Source organism: Marmota flaviventris, chromosome 4 (genome assembly GCF_047511675.1).
Source record: "Marmota flaviventris isolate mMarFla1 chromosome 4, mMarFla1.hap1, whole genome shotgun sequence".
Taxonomy (NCBI): Eukaryota; Metazoa; Chordata; class Mammalia; order Rodentia; family Sciuridae; genus Marmota; species Marmota flaviventris.
Window position 1 is genome coordinate 63,582,432 of NC_092501.1, and position 15,069 is coordinate 63,597,500.

Below are 15,069 nucleotides of genomic sequence, written 5' to 3' on the forward strand. Positions count from 1 at the left end.
ACAGAGGAATTTTCCAAAGGTTTAAAGGCAACATCTGCATGCTTGTTAAACTACAAATTCTAGTCTTTTTGTTTTCCAGATATAAATTTATTTATTTATTTTTTTAATTTAGTTTTTTTCTTAATTTTTATTGTTGGTTGTTCAAAACATTACATAGTTCTTGAAAATTCTAGTCTCTTAATGTCCTGGCCAGATTACCTTATTATCCAAAAGGCTGCCTGAGATGAATCAAGGAAGCTAACCTACCTGGAGCAGGAATTATAAGAGAATCGTGGCCTCTAGCGATGACCAGAATTACAAAATGCATAGAATGTCAATTTATTATCAAAATTAGGTCAAACGCACTTCAACGCTTTGAATTCATGTAATAAGTACCTGAGTCAGGTGAAGTTCCCAATGACCGGTCATCTGAAGAGAAATCTTTATTCATTGTTGTGTCTTGCAGGAGGTCTACATTTGGAATTGATTTCTAAGTTGTTATAGCATGGTGGGGAACAGTGGTGGCAAACTCATGTTAAGGGAAACTTGATTTCTAGAAAGTACAACGTGACCTGGAATCAAGTCTACAAAGTTATGGTGCTTACCTAATGTAGAGTCTGACTATGAAAGTGGGACACAACCCTTTTCGCCACTTATCCTTTTGAGAATGGGATTAGACCTGTGAAAACTAGAAAATATAAGGAAGGATAAAGGGGAAAGGAGTAGTTTGCATTTTAAAACACAGGCCTATTGCAATGTGATGGGTACTTCTGACAGTTTTGTTAAAAACTGGGATTTCTAGATGGCCCCAGAGTTTCCTTGGAGTATAATAAACACAGAGGCCAGTGCTGAAGGGTGGGGATATCACATCTCCAAGCCCTTCTCATCAGCTTCACTTTTCTTCATTCAGAATGTCGGCTCTATGAGGCCAAGGGGTTCTGTTTTATTCACTGCTATGTCTAGACCAAAGCATGGTACTTACTGTGTACACGTATTTGTATCTGTGCATAAATACAAACAAGTATAAATAATTTTTCATTGGGTCACTGACAAGATTTCAAATTATTCAAAGAACTCTTAATTGTAGAACTTTCAAGAACCAATTAACCATAGATAATTCAAATAGAGATAATCCTGGGAACAAAATGGGAAGAGGACTACGTTTTCTTTAAAAATTTAGCCAAATTTCAGAATTACTAATGCATAGCAATTCCAGTTTGAGAATTAGTCTTCAGCGTGATAGATAGCACAACGGTCAGTCCCTGAAGTGTGAACCAGGGTCAGTTCTGGAGCACCTCTGATGATGGATGAGGTTGTCAAAGTGGTCATACACTTGAGTCTTTAAAATAAAGAAATAACAAGAATAAAGCTGGTTCTGTAATGTAACTCTTTCTGTATGTACCTGTGGGTGGCCAGAGAAACAATGATTGATTACTGGTCCTAGATTCACTGGCTGAAATAAAGTGCCTTAACTTCTGGTTGAAAATGAGTTCTGTCAATGCAAAACAACAGAAGAGAGTGCACATTCACTTCTACTGCAGAAACATCTTTCAACTCTACTGAAATTTGCCCAAGACTGAAGTTTTCTTTGAAGACAGGTAGAGAGTTTGTGTAAATATTTTTTTAAAGAAGACACATTTCTTCAAATAAGAGCAATACAAAGGGGTTATATAAATTTATTTCTCATGTAACAATTGATTAGTTTAGAAAAAATTCCCATTTTCAATGTTAATTCCATCTCATTTTTTAAAAAGTCACTAAAAGGACAAAAACCCACACAAAAATACAATCTGTATCTGTTCTATATTTACAGATAACCAGTCACTATTAAGGCACAGATTGATTAAAAGTTAACATTTATTCAAATAATCCAAATATTTTGTGCATCATATAACACCGACAACTTTGTATACTGTAGTGTCATATTCCCTTATTGCATCAAGAGAAAGTGAAATAACGTCCAGTGTTTTTTATTTTTAGACACCCTATTTAATCTATTTTAAGTGGGACAGTTTTCCCTTTGGCATAATATCAAAGTCTGTTCATAAAACTGCTGTCAGCTGAATACTGCAGATTCATTCCATCTTCCTTCTAATGCAAATACAAATGGAAGAGAGCTAGGAAACAAGCTCCAATTTATTATTATTTTTTTGGCAGGGGGCAGGTCTTATTTAAGAAAAAAAATTAGATAATCAAGTTGTTGGACAGGAAACAAACTGAATTGTTATTTGGCTGTATTAATCCGTCACAGCATAAGTCAGGGAGCTGCACGTGATCATCTGTATACATGTGCATGTTGTATTTGCAAAGAGAAAGATTACTTAGTCCTATATTCTTAAGCAGATTAGGTGTAGTTGAGGAGTGGGCAGCCCCTTAATGCCAGATAAAACTGTTAATATTATGACAGGCTCATGGTCTATGCCTTCAAGGTTACATAACCCAAACTTTTTAAGTGAAAAATTTTCTGTGTGCAAAATATCAATTCTTATTCTTTAATGGTAAGACTTAGTCTTGGGAAAATGTCAGGAGTGCCTCTTACCCCACATTTGTGTCATTCCCCCATGGTTGTGTAAGTTCATCTAATTCCTTTGGCTGAGAGCCCATGAGGGTGGTTTATGTCCACATAGAAAAGTTACTGAACATAAATAAATCATTACAGGTAATTGACAATGTTTCCTATGGGAAAATTTTCCAACAAATTAATATAGTAGAAATATTGCTTTGAAGAAGGAAAGGCACTTGAGTGATTTTCTTCACTGATTGAAAACCCTTCATAAATCCACAATAAAATGTCTGGAAAGACGCAGGAACCAACGTTGCCCGATTTCTTGGACTTTCACAGTATAAGATTGTAACAATAAATCGAGCCACTTAGAAAGCAGTCTTTTTTTTTTTCCTTCAGAATTCAGCAATCTTTATAAACTAACCCTGAAGACTTAAATAGAGCCTTTCCATTCTTAACAAACATAAGCGGACAGTTTTAGGAAAGTCCTATGACCGTACAGAGCATAGCTAATGTGTGCATCATAAGAACCACAATCTTTTCTCTTCATAATGGCAACAGTGCTGTCTTGTCAGATGATTATTTTTCTTTTTAAATAAAGTGACAATCTAGGGCTCCAGTTATTGAATGCCGTCCATTCTCTACCATAAATCTCTAGTAAATATCAATTTCATCAATTATGTACTGTATGCTTATAATATCTAAAAATAAAGTTTGATATAAATAAGTGTCCTTTACTGGCAGTATGCTAAAAAATAAAAAATAAAAAAACCCAGAAAAACCAAAAAACCATCCCTTTGCCTTCAGATAACCATTAAAATCATTTTAGCATTATAGGCAGCAGCTAAATACAATGACTGCAAAGGGTTAATATTGCAAAGTCCATTTGGTCTGTTTTTTGCACCTGCTACTGTGAACTAGTTCATTGCTATGTATTTCTAGGATGCTGACATGAATGAACAGAATTGGCCCATAACCAAGTGGACTCACATTTCCCAAAGTCACAGAGTATTCTGCACAGAAATCAATATCCAGTACCATTTCAAACAAAAAATGACTAAGTCTGATCTGTACCGATACGTCAGGTGACATAATTAGAGAGAAAAGTTCCACAGGACAAGAAATTAGAATATGTAAAGTGCTGAAAGGCCTCAATAAGTATTTTAAAGCAGTACCAGAAAATTCCACTTTGATTATTTTTTTAAAAAAGCCCCAAATACCAAAACAAGCAAACACAATAACTTCTAAGTTTTCTGGCATCCCACATGTCAATTTATCCTTCATTTAAGTACAAAAAAAAATCAGTGCATATGTTATATAGGTAAATAAAAACAGGAAATAAAGCCTTATCCTCAAATTCTGTCCCATTGCCATTTTAAAAAAGCAATCCACATTTGGTATTTTGTATGGCAAGAACATCTTCTCTCTTTTCTTCCTTTCTGCCACAAAGTACAGGTGCAAATAAGATACTTTGGTCCTGATACCAGACACCAGAGTGCTGAAGATGGTGTGCAGTGATGGCTGTTCACAGATCTCCTGCATCCAACTCTACAGTTACTTGTGGGCATTTGCCTAGTGGGGACTGCTACCAGCGGCCACTGACACTGGCCATGTCTGAGTGGTACTGACGCGGTAACCTCCCACTTGCTCCACCTTCCAGGAAAGAGGTGCGTGCATTTGGTGGTTCAAAGAGCTTTCTTCGGTTTTTATTTAGTTCTAGAGAGAGGGGGAAAAAAATTGTTAGCTCAGTCCCATGTACTACAGGATATGGCATTAGAGCTCAGAAAATGGTGATGGAGTAGGTTTGGGGATAAAAAGTCAAATCTGGTGGTGGTGGGGGGGGGGGAACAAACCAAAATCCTTTCAGTTAATGGTCAAGACATTTCTGAAATTCTACTAGAAAATCTGATTGTTAGAGGCAGCATATGGTAGCCTAGAAAAGCAAAGACAGCAAATAGCTTTTACTGTAGCTCGTAAACTCCCTGGGAGATTATGTCATTCTGCAAATCTTCTAACCATCTTAAACAGTGTGACCTACCCACAGGTCATTTCAGAGTGGGCAATCAAGGCTGTTAATGATAGATGAGAGGTCTGAGTACCAATGACACAGATCATCACACTTAGTGAACTTGTCCATGTCAAACACAGTAACCACTTCGTTACTGAAGTCAGATGTGAAAAGACCCGATACCCGAGGTTATTGGAGGAGTACCCCAGTGAAGCCACAGCCCCCATAGTTCCCCAACTCATGAAATGTATGCTTTCTGAGTCAGAAACATGAAGTCTTCTTCAGTCAGAAATATGAAGAAGCATGTCAGGTTTCTTTGAATAAAAATTCAACTTGGTACAGCTTAGAAAATTAATACTTGAGAACAACCTATACTTGAATCCAAAACTTCAGGAAGAGTGAGGTACCTGTTTTTAATTGTAAAGAAATGAGAGTACTTAGAAAACACTGTTTAGTTTTTCTACTGCCAACTAAAGATTATTAACAAGGGGAAAAGTTCATTGAAGCAGACTACTTCATTTATGATGATGCAGCCCCATTATCAACAGACCCTGGACTCACTGATGGAACTAACTCTTCATACAAGTAAAATTGTCAGACTCTGGAAGTCAGTTTCTGATAAACACCAAACACAAATATCTTCAGTTTTCAAATGGAGTAGAAGTATTATGCAGTTGACTGGAAGTTGTCTTTCCTTTTCTTGAGGGTGGCTGGAACAGGTGATTCAATACCTTATGGAATTTGGCTCTTCAACCATCTATACACACCATCCCTTCTTGAATTCTGAAGTTACACCGCAATTATGGTCAGAGACATAATGCTAAGGATAAGACCACTGACAGGCTATATGTTTGTTTTTTTCTGCCCATATGGTCAGAATGATCTGGAGTTCCGAAAGATGGGTCAATACCCTTAACATTGTCCCCTAATGCTTTCCAAAATGTACATTCCTGCCCTATAAGGGTCAAAGTCACAGTGGAGACACCTCTCTTTTGTTCATATGTAGTTCTTAGCAGAGAAGATAATAATGATTTACAAGCACTTTATATATGTGCTACTCAATTCCTCCCTAAAATTACCATTCTATATTTTGTAGATGAGAAAACTGATTTTTAAAAATAGTGAAAGTCACTTGTCCACACATCTGCTAAGTGATGAATCTGAAGCCCCACTTCCCTGATGCAAAGTCAATGCCCTGAGAGACCCACCAAATGGAGAAGACCACCCAAGGCCTCAGGAACACAATCTTTAGAACGTAGTAAGAACAGGCATACCCCAAAGACAGCATTATTTAATATTCAGAGTAAAATATTTATTTTTAAATAGAGAAATGCTGAAAAACTCTTTTGAAAAAAAATGGGGACAATATCTTTACAAAGATACATGCCAATGTGCATACTGAGTGCTACTGTTTCAAGTTCCTGCAAAATCACAGTAGCAATAACAATCCCATCAAAACTGAACAAGTGCATTTGTTAAAGGGAAAAACCCACAACTACAGCACTTCATATTCAAAGACAAATTTACAGGAGAGTTAAGAATAAATGAATCCCCTGGAAAAGTTTACCATGGTCACACTAGGAGACTATTTTTCATTTTCTTGCAGGGGAATAAACCTACAAATCAGAATACTGTCATAGAGAAGGAAAGGCAAGAACTGAGGCTCAACCTCATTCTTTTCTAGCACATGCACGTGCAACAGAGCTCATGAAAACGACTGAACAACTAAAGACAATTAAAAAAAAAACATTGAAGACTTTTTTTTTGAAAAGTTCCATCAGCTTGAAAAAGTAAAATGGTAGGGAGGGAATTCAACCATACCATAAAGATGCAATATCTAACAGATACATGTATATAATTTGTGCTTTGCATTAAAAAAAAAAATCTTCCAGAGAGGTCATCAAGCAAAGATCAAATCTTACTGAAAAGATTAAGGATTTTGTTGTTTTTTTTTTAAACTAAAAGCAAACTCCTTCCTCTTTTTTTTTCCCTCAGTAAGCCTAAGGGATAGTTTGGAAAAATACCAACCTTTTTCTTTGAAATTCCAAGGTTCACACAATCCTGGCAGCTCTCAGGATCTTGTTGCGGATCTGAACAGAGTCACAAACTAAAAGAATAGGTCGGGAAATGTTAGATCTACCTGAGGCTGGGATGGGAAGCCTGTCAGCAGGATTCTAACTTCCTTTCACTGAGTCTCTGCACATCTAGCTAAACAATCACTATGCTATGCAGAGAAATCTGTGGACTTTCACAAAATAACTAATTTGAAAAAAAGAAAATAAAGATTTAATTTATTCTTGGATCCATCTCTAAAAGAGATAAATTTGACCTCCTCCTATAATATTTATATGTTATCTGGGCCAAGACGAAAGCAAAACAAAAACCTCATACTTGCAATTATAAAATTTTAAAAGCGTGTTTGAACAAACTCTGTACCTAACCAAAGTGTAACTACAAGACAAATGTGTCTAACTAGAAATGGAATGTTCTGGGACTATAAATGGATGTATTTGTTGTCAGATAAGTTGAACTGCAGAAAGAGGCTTTCTGATGAAAGGTTTCTCACTAAAATCTTATTACTTGCAGAGAAAACAATTTACCAGGTTCAAACAAATGCACTCAAAAAAGTAAGGTAAAATCATCCTTAATCAAATACTTCATGCTGTGCAAAGCATTCATAAAGCATCTTATTCAACATCTCTAATTCCCTTTAAAAGCCAGAGGAGCTGTGAACCCCACGGAGGGGCAGTCTACAGAGGTGGCATACAACCTCAACAGACCCACATTGAAGATGAGGGTAAAAAAAACAACAACAACAACAAAAAAACTTTTTAAGAGGATTCAAAATCCCTTCTGATTCTCGCCCTACTCCCCACAACACAGAGTGAAAGGTACTGATATATTGCAGAATAAAGTTACTGATGATCCAGCTGCAACCTAGGAAACTATTTAGAGATATCTACTCATTGTTGAAAGCTTTACAGAGTCTGAAATTAGTGTGTGAAGAAAGTACTTAGTTTTCATTATATTTTCACTGCCATTCCATGAAACTATAATGGAGTTCTGGAGTGTACACTTCACTGGTATAAATTTGCTGGCCTATAGATACAGTTTGGCTCAATTCATTAATAAAATTTCAACAATTTCACTTGAAAATTAATAAAAGAATGTGAAAGCACAGAAGTTAATTTAAGTGTAGGGAATAACCCTCTGAGAATGAGCTTTCTGGTAAACAAGTTAAATAAACCACCCTATTGCCACAAATGGTAAAAAAGAAAGAGCAAGGGAGTATCATGCTAGTAATACTTACACTAACATTGTCTATTTCCATAAACCCTATTACATTACAGGAAAAGACAGATCTTAAAAATGGCCTTATACAAGCATCTATTCCAATTTATCTTCAGGATTAATAAACCAAAAGAGGCTTTGAAACTCACCCAAGGACCCACAACTTGGCAGAGATAGTGCAGTTTTTTGATGTAGTTTTCTTTCCCTATACTATGACGAATTATGCATCTACCTTGTGGAGTACCATTAATGCAGCCTCTTGGGTATATAAGGTCAAGGTAGATTTCTAAAACTGATGTGTGCAAAACTCTGTCCATAGAGGAGCTGAACAGTTGCCACCAGGAAGTATACAGGCAGAATTTCCACCTCTATATCAAAGCTGCTATGCTTATATCTGCTTCAGATCAAAGATTCCTTATGGGGAGGTGGGTAGAGTATGCAATATGCTGCTAAATAAAACACCATAGAGGCTTCACATTTTTATTTGCTGATCTGATGAGTTGAATGCTGTCTGGAAAGAACTTCCACCAAGTGGATGTATCTGCTGGCCTTATGGAGGTATAGCCTGCAAGTTTCAACTTCTGAAAAAGCAAGTCATTTCTCTTGGCTTCTCCTGAATGTCTCTTTTTGAGAAACTGTACACATATGATATTCAAGAGTCTTATTGGAAAATCTTCCAGAACTAATCTCACCTCCCCCCATATTTCTTCATTCCTTCTAAACACATTTTTGAGGTACATTTCTACACATTTGCCAACTCCTGGCTCAGCTGGTTCGATTACTTCCAAATGAGTGGCCCCCAAACAGATAAGCCTAGAGCATTGTCTAATACCCAGAATAGGCAACAGATGCACAATGAAGTCTGGTCTCAGGAGGCAGACGTTATTGTCCTTCATTCTGTGACTGCCATTTGTGAGTCACAAATTCTATTAAAACATTGAGAACATTTAAAAGTATCAAGATAAACCATCAGGTTGCAAACTACACCAAAGAATGTCCTTTTTGTCCTCAGTGCAGTGATCTTGGTTGGTGTGAAAGGACACGCATTTGAATATGATATACAATCAAGAAAATTATTCATGAACCCAGTGATTATTTTGTACTGTGATTGCAAACAGGAGTATAAACCACCACTTCCCCTCCCCCATTCTCAAGTTCTGCATGGGGCAATTTTGGTTGCATCTTTCTGAAGAGATCTATTGTAAGAAAAAGCATTGTCAAGGCAAGGCTAAGCAGGCCACCGCTTGATGGAGGGGGGATATTCTCAACATTTGTCACACTGTTGGCAGAAGAACCCTCTGAACCTCAGAGTATATGTAAGTGGCTGATGAGAACAACCAGCCCCACCAGATGAGACCACTGGGAGAGGTTTTTCCGATTTTAAAATGAGTTGAACATTAATATTCACCTGAGATTGCAAGCAGCATTTTCCTCCTGGCACCAAAAGTAGTAATTCCCAGCTCCTTCAGATCCTGATCTGTGAGAGTGAGGAATGTCTGAAGATCAATCTGTGGGGAAAAAAAAAAAAACATTCTATAGCTAATATATTAAGTACTTATTTTCTCCATCATTGTAGCATCAACTCATTATTATAACTATTTATTAATTATGTGATGCCTACCTCCAAAAACTAATTTTGGTGGCTAAGGGACAGAGGATTAAGAAATAAAATGGTGACATAAAAGTGATGATTCTAGCAGAAAACTTAGCTCTGAGCATCCTGGTGGCTATGGCAAAAAGGAAAATACATATTGTACAGAAAAAAAAATATTTCTTAGCTTCAGATTCTGGTTTGGTTAAGTGATTCTTTATAAGAATGAAACTAAGTAATATGACAGATGGTATCTTCAGATGGTTGTACGGAAAACTGATAGAATTCCCAGACAATATCAGATTTACAGTTCACTTGGCTCAACCCAGAAAGCAGATTATTTCTAAAAATGGCAACAACAATTTTTGTGCCAAAGAATACAACTGTAGTATTCCTGCAAATACAAAGTATAGAGGGAAATAGCCCAATGATTCCACTCTTCCCTTTAAGACAGTGTGAAGGACTAGAAAGGCAGTAGCCTCTGAAGCCAGAGCCTGGGGTTTAGATCCCGACTTTGCCATAAGCAGCCGTGGGCACTTGGGATTAACAACACAGGGCTGAGGTGGTCACCAACTGTGACTGTAGATGTAAAGCAACATGTTCAGCAGAGGGGGTAGGCAACTGGCAGCTACGGTTGGTAAATAATGTATATGGATCTCATGAGGTTGCTTAATGGGGGATTCTTATTAAATCATATCTAACTCTTAGAAAATATCCTACAAAAAGATTGCCAAATTCAACACAACATTTAAAAAGTAACATGTACTTTTAATTAAATTATATTGACCACAATTTAAAATGCACTGATTTGATTTTTAAGGTACATCTAGATTTCATAAAACCTTAAGATCATTTATCACAGCTCTAAAGATATGTTTTTAGAAGTTCTGTTCAATAGACCCCAGACTTAAGGCATGTGGGAAATGGCGTAGGCCACCCTGTCTCTAGTACAGCTCTGCTGTTGCAGCTTGAGAACAGTCAGACAATACATAAACAAATGGGAGTGCTGTGTCCCAAAAAAGTTTTATTGACAAAATGAGACGGCAGGCTTACAGGCCACAGGCCTAGTTAATAAAACATTGGATAAAGCTATTCTGGCTGTGCATGCACATGTTTTATTTTTGGAGGAATGGAATACGAAGTATAGAAAATAACTTATATTTCCTATTTGAAGAAACATAATAATAAAGTCAAACCTAGATACCGATGAATAACATTTTCTTCTGGGTCTGGACAAGTTAAACTACATCTGCCCTTGTGCTTCCCAGTCAGCTGCCCTCATGGAACCAGCAAGACTAAATAAATGGAGACAGCACTGTAAAGGGTTAACCAACTTAGAAATCCTTAGTTAAATGAACGCTAACTTAGAAGAAAGAATATAAAATCAATTCCCTGAAATTCAGCATACACATGGCAATTTGGGTGTAACAAAAGTATTCGGTAATTAAACTTAATTATTTATTAAGCCATGGTCAATACATTGAATTTATGATACAAGAGATCTAATAAAAACCTTCAATTCTTTGTCAACTGGTATATGCCTGGGGAAGACTGACTTTAATCAGATGTTCCCAGACACAAACCGAGCCAACAAGCACCAAACCAGGACTATGTCTTACTGTGAAAAAGAGAAAGTTACAGAACCGTTTTAATTTTCTGAGGTTCTAGGTTTGTGTGTCCTAGTAACATGATGTTTCTTAGAACGTATCATGCTCAGGGCTTTTTTTCTGTATGTCAGTATATAGTAGGCCATGGCTGATCAGTTTGATCAAAATCCATAGTTCTGTTTCAGTTCAGGCAAATCCCAAGCAGTTATTTCATGAATAAATGAGCATACGAAAAAATACAATATTCTGTGAGAATATACTGATGGATCAAAAGTAGCTAAAGATATTATTTCAGGTGTTGCTATTTACTTCTATGATAACAGACTCAAGGAGGAAACCCTGTGAGCTGCTGCAGTCTTGATACTGACCTTAGAGAAGCTGTGAATCCAACAGCTTCTATGAATCAGCAGAGCAGAGCTAGGTCTTTTAGCTAAACAGGCGGAGGATGGCTAGAGTACATTTTTGCAAACACTATTTTCTATATTTCTGCTATTCTATGTTTACTAGCTGCACTAAATAAATAAGAAATGGGATGACATTTTCCTTAGCAGCAAGAACAAGCTATGAGATGTGAATAAGTACTCAATGACGGCACAGCCATAGGTCAACGAGTGATTTCCTTCCAGAGGTTGTCATACACACTACCAAAACAAAGACACCAGGAAAATAAGTAACGACTGACCTCTTGTTGCTGGAAGACGTCTGTGTATTTGCCCAGGCCCAGTTTGCTGAAAAGCTCTGGGAGGTCAGAGCCTTTAAAAGAGCTGCTCAGGTTACAGCCATTGCTTCCTGTCAGCGAGGAAATGCAGTCCATGTAATTGCTACTGCTGAGATAGTGTTCCGCTGAAAGGCAAAGGAAAGACAGGCTGGAAGTGTAAATGCCCAGAGAGAACATGGTTTAATTAAAAGTTTTAATCACCCAAATATTTCAGATTTCATTGTTCAGCTGAACAGAGCAGTAGCTGCAGCAGTACAGCAATCCTTTACTGAAATATTGGCTTTTCATTAAGGAAATGCTGGTTATTGCTTTCAGAGAGGCTCTTGCCATTTAAAAGTTACACTTGGGAGGCAGAAATTCAGCAGCAGTGCCTCTGTAGTTAATAATCATTCATCATATTCTCCCTGAGCATTCAGAAGCATTTGCTCTTTATAATTGATTTGATGGTGAATTAAATGAGGAGTTGGAAGGAAGACACAATAAAGCCGTGGGATGTTATTACAAGTCCAGGTGCTTTTGGATGGCAGGTGCCCTCTCTTTCCTTGCTTATGCTCTCTTTTGGTCAGGAACTGTAGGATGTTGCAACATATAAATCTCATTCCCTAGGAAAATAAAACTGTACAGCAAGTTCACTAAATAACACTTCTAAAATTAGGGGTGATAAGAATGATGCTGAAGTTGCTGGGTTTAAATTATGACGGAAAATAATTGGTCTCTTGGGGAAAATTCTAGCAGTAATGCACAGATTTGCCTTGCCTCCACAGATGATTTGGTGGGCGAAGTTTCAATACATTGTCTGTAGTTCTCAGACCAGGTGACAAACAAGGCTAGGCAATGGACCATGGAACCATGTCAGGTGCTTCACCAGACACTGCCCGCCTGCCTGACCAACAACTGGCTCTTGCTGAGTGGGAACGATGTTCTTACCACTACCAATGTAGTTTCAGGAAGGATTCCTAAAAGATGAATGATGAAGAAGACACTCCCTAAGCTAATCTGATCCATCTAATCTACTCTAGGGATCTGTGCATCCGCCAGACCCAAGAATCTTGTTTTGTGCTGTTTTTGGTGCCATCAGTCACTCTCTCGCCAGTTGTTTTCATCTTCCAACTGAGATGCCCTTTATATATCTCAAGTGAAAGGAATTTCCTGATAAGTCGTCTTTTTCTCTTAAAAATAGATATTTTCTCTCTTGTAGAGAGAATGTGTAGGGGAAAGGCCCCCCCCCAAAAAAAAACCCAAATCCCACTATTAAAAGGTGAAGCAGAAAATATTGAGTGACCAGTGAGGCGCTGGGTCAAAGGTGACACAAAGCTGAATGCCATGAGCACATCAGAGTGACCACTGGGCTTGAGAACATGGAAGTCACTGGCAGGCTGATCATATGATCTATTGTGCAAATAATAAACTTACTTTTCAGACAGTAAAAGGGAAACTACTGAAAACCACATTTGAGCAACGGGTAATAAACAAGGATGCCCAGGGAAAAGGGAAGCTTGGAGACCTTAACAAAAGAGTTACGGAACAAGAGTTAATAACCAGAATCAACAAATGGGACTTACTCAAACTAGAAAGTTTTTTCTCAGCAAAAGAAACAATAAGAGAGGTAAATAGGGAGCCTACATCCTGGGAACAAATCTTTACTCCTCACACTTCAGATAGAGCCCTAATATCCAGAGTATACAAAGAACTCAAAAAATTAAACCACAAGAAAACGAATAACCCAATCAACAAATGGGCCAAGGACCTGAACAGACACTTCTGAGAGGAGGACATACAATCAATCAATAAGTACATGAAAAAATGCTCACCATCTCTAGCAGTCAGAGAAATGCAAATCAAAACCACCCTAAGATACCATCTCACTCCAGTAAGATTGGCAGCCATTATGAAGTCAAACAACAACAAGTGCTGGCGAGGATGTGGGGAAAAGGGTACACTTGTACATTGCTGGTGGGACTGCAAATTGGTGCAGCCAATTTGGAAAGCAGTATGGAGATTTCTTGGAAAGCTGGGAATGGAACCACCATTTGACCCAGCTATTCCCCTTGTCGGTCTATTCCCTAAAGACCTAAAAAGAGCATGCTACAGGGACACTGCTACATCGATGTTCACAGCAGCACAATTCACAATAGCAAGACTGTGGAACCAACCTAGATGCCCTTCAATAAACGAATGGATAAAAAAAAAATGTGGCAGTTATACACAATGGAGTATTACTCTGCATTAAAAAATAACAAAATCATAGAATTTGCAGGGAAATGGATGGCATTAGAACAGATTATGCTAAGTGAAGCTAGCCAAGCCCTAAAAAACAAATGCCAAATGTTTTCTTTGATATAAGGAGAGTAACTAAGAACAGAGTTGGGAGGAAGAGCATGAGAAGAAGATTAACATTAAACAGGGGTGAGAGGTGGGAGGGAAAAGGAAAGAGAAGGGAAATTGCATGGAAATGGAAGGAGACCCTCATGGTTATACAAAATTACATACAAGAGGAAGTGAGGGGAAAGGGGAAAAAAAAACAAGGGGGAGAAATGAATTACAGTAGATGGGGTAGAGAGAGAAGATGGGAGGGGAGGGGAGGGGGGATAGTAGAGGATAGGAAAGGCAGCAGAATACAATAGACACTAGTATAGCAATATGTAAAATAGTGGATGTGTAACTGATGTGATGCTGCAGTCTGTATACGGGGTAAAAATGGGAGTTCATAACCCACTTGAATCAAAGTGTGAAATATGATTTGTCAAGAACTATGTAATGTTTTGAACAACCAACAATAAAAATTAAAGAAAAAAAAGAGTTATGGAAAATTATCTAAAGCTGTGCTATTTAGTATGATAAAATCTGCAACATGTAATTATTGAGCGCCTGAAAGAAGAGTCATGGGAATTTAGATGTTATACCAGTATACGACACACTGGACACTTTAAAGATTTTGCATAAATAAAGGTAAGGTAACTTTTACTTAAGAGAACTATTTGTGCCTCTGTTGGGCTAAAGAGTAAAAACTTAAAGAATGGATATTAAAAATAAAATATTCTGTTAAATGCTCATAATGGCCCATAACTTTTCTTACATTATCTTAACTACTAGTTTCTACATCCTTTTCAAAACTTCTCCCACTCTTAAAACATTTGACAAAGGCCAAATAACTGGATTTCTTAATCATTCCTCTTTATTAGTGACTCCGCCATCTTAATTCCAAACTTCAACCACATAGTATAGTCAATTTTAATTATTCAATATAAAACAAAAGAAAGTAGATTAAAATTAAAAAAAGAAAAGCACAAAACTAACTCCACTGGGTTATAGACTGAACATCATTTACACCCCTAGATTTATTCCTGGCACCAGCCTGCCTCTTGGCCCAAT

At 37.4% G+C, this 15,069-nt stretch overlaps 1 protein-coding gene across 2 annotated transcripts in view; it reads right to left on the reverse strand.

Annotated features, from left to right (window-relative positions):
- Positions 1-1,673: 1,673 nt before the first annotated feature.
- Bicc1 (BicC family RNA binding protein 1) overlaps positions 1,674-15,069 on the reverse strand; it is a 280,330-nt gene continuing 266,934 nt past the window's right edge. The window contains exons 19-22 of one of the 2 annotated variants that reach the window (XM_071611241.1): positions 11,662-11,822; positions 9,190-9,289; positions 6,519-6,597; positions 4,150-4,198 (exon numbers count right to left, since the gene is read on the reverse strand). In XM_071611241.1, the coding sequence (XP_071467342.1) occupies positions 6,542-6,597; positions 9,190-9,289; positions 11,662-11,822 (317 nt within the window). In that variant the 3' untranslated portion in view covers positions 4,150-4,198; positions 6,519-6,541. Of the gene's footprint in view, positions 4,199-6,518; positions 6,598-9,189; positions 9,290-11,661; positions 11,823-15,069 lie in introns of both variants that reach the window. The other variant, XM_027931424.2, reaches the window with a different exon arrangement.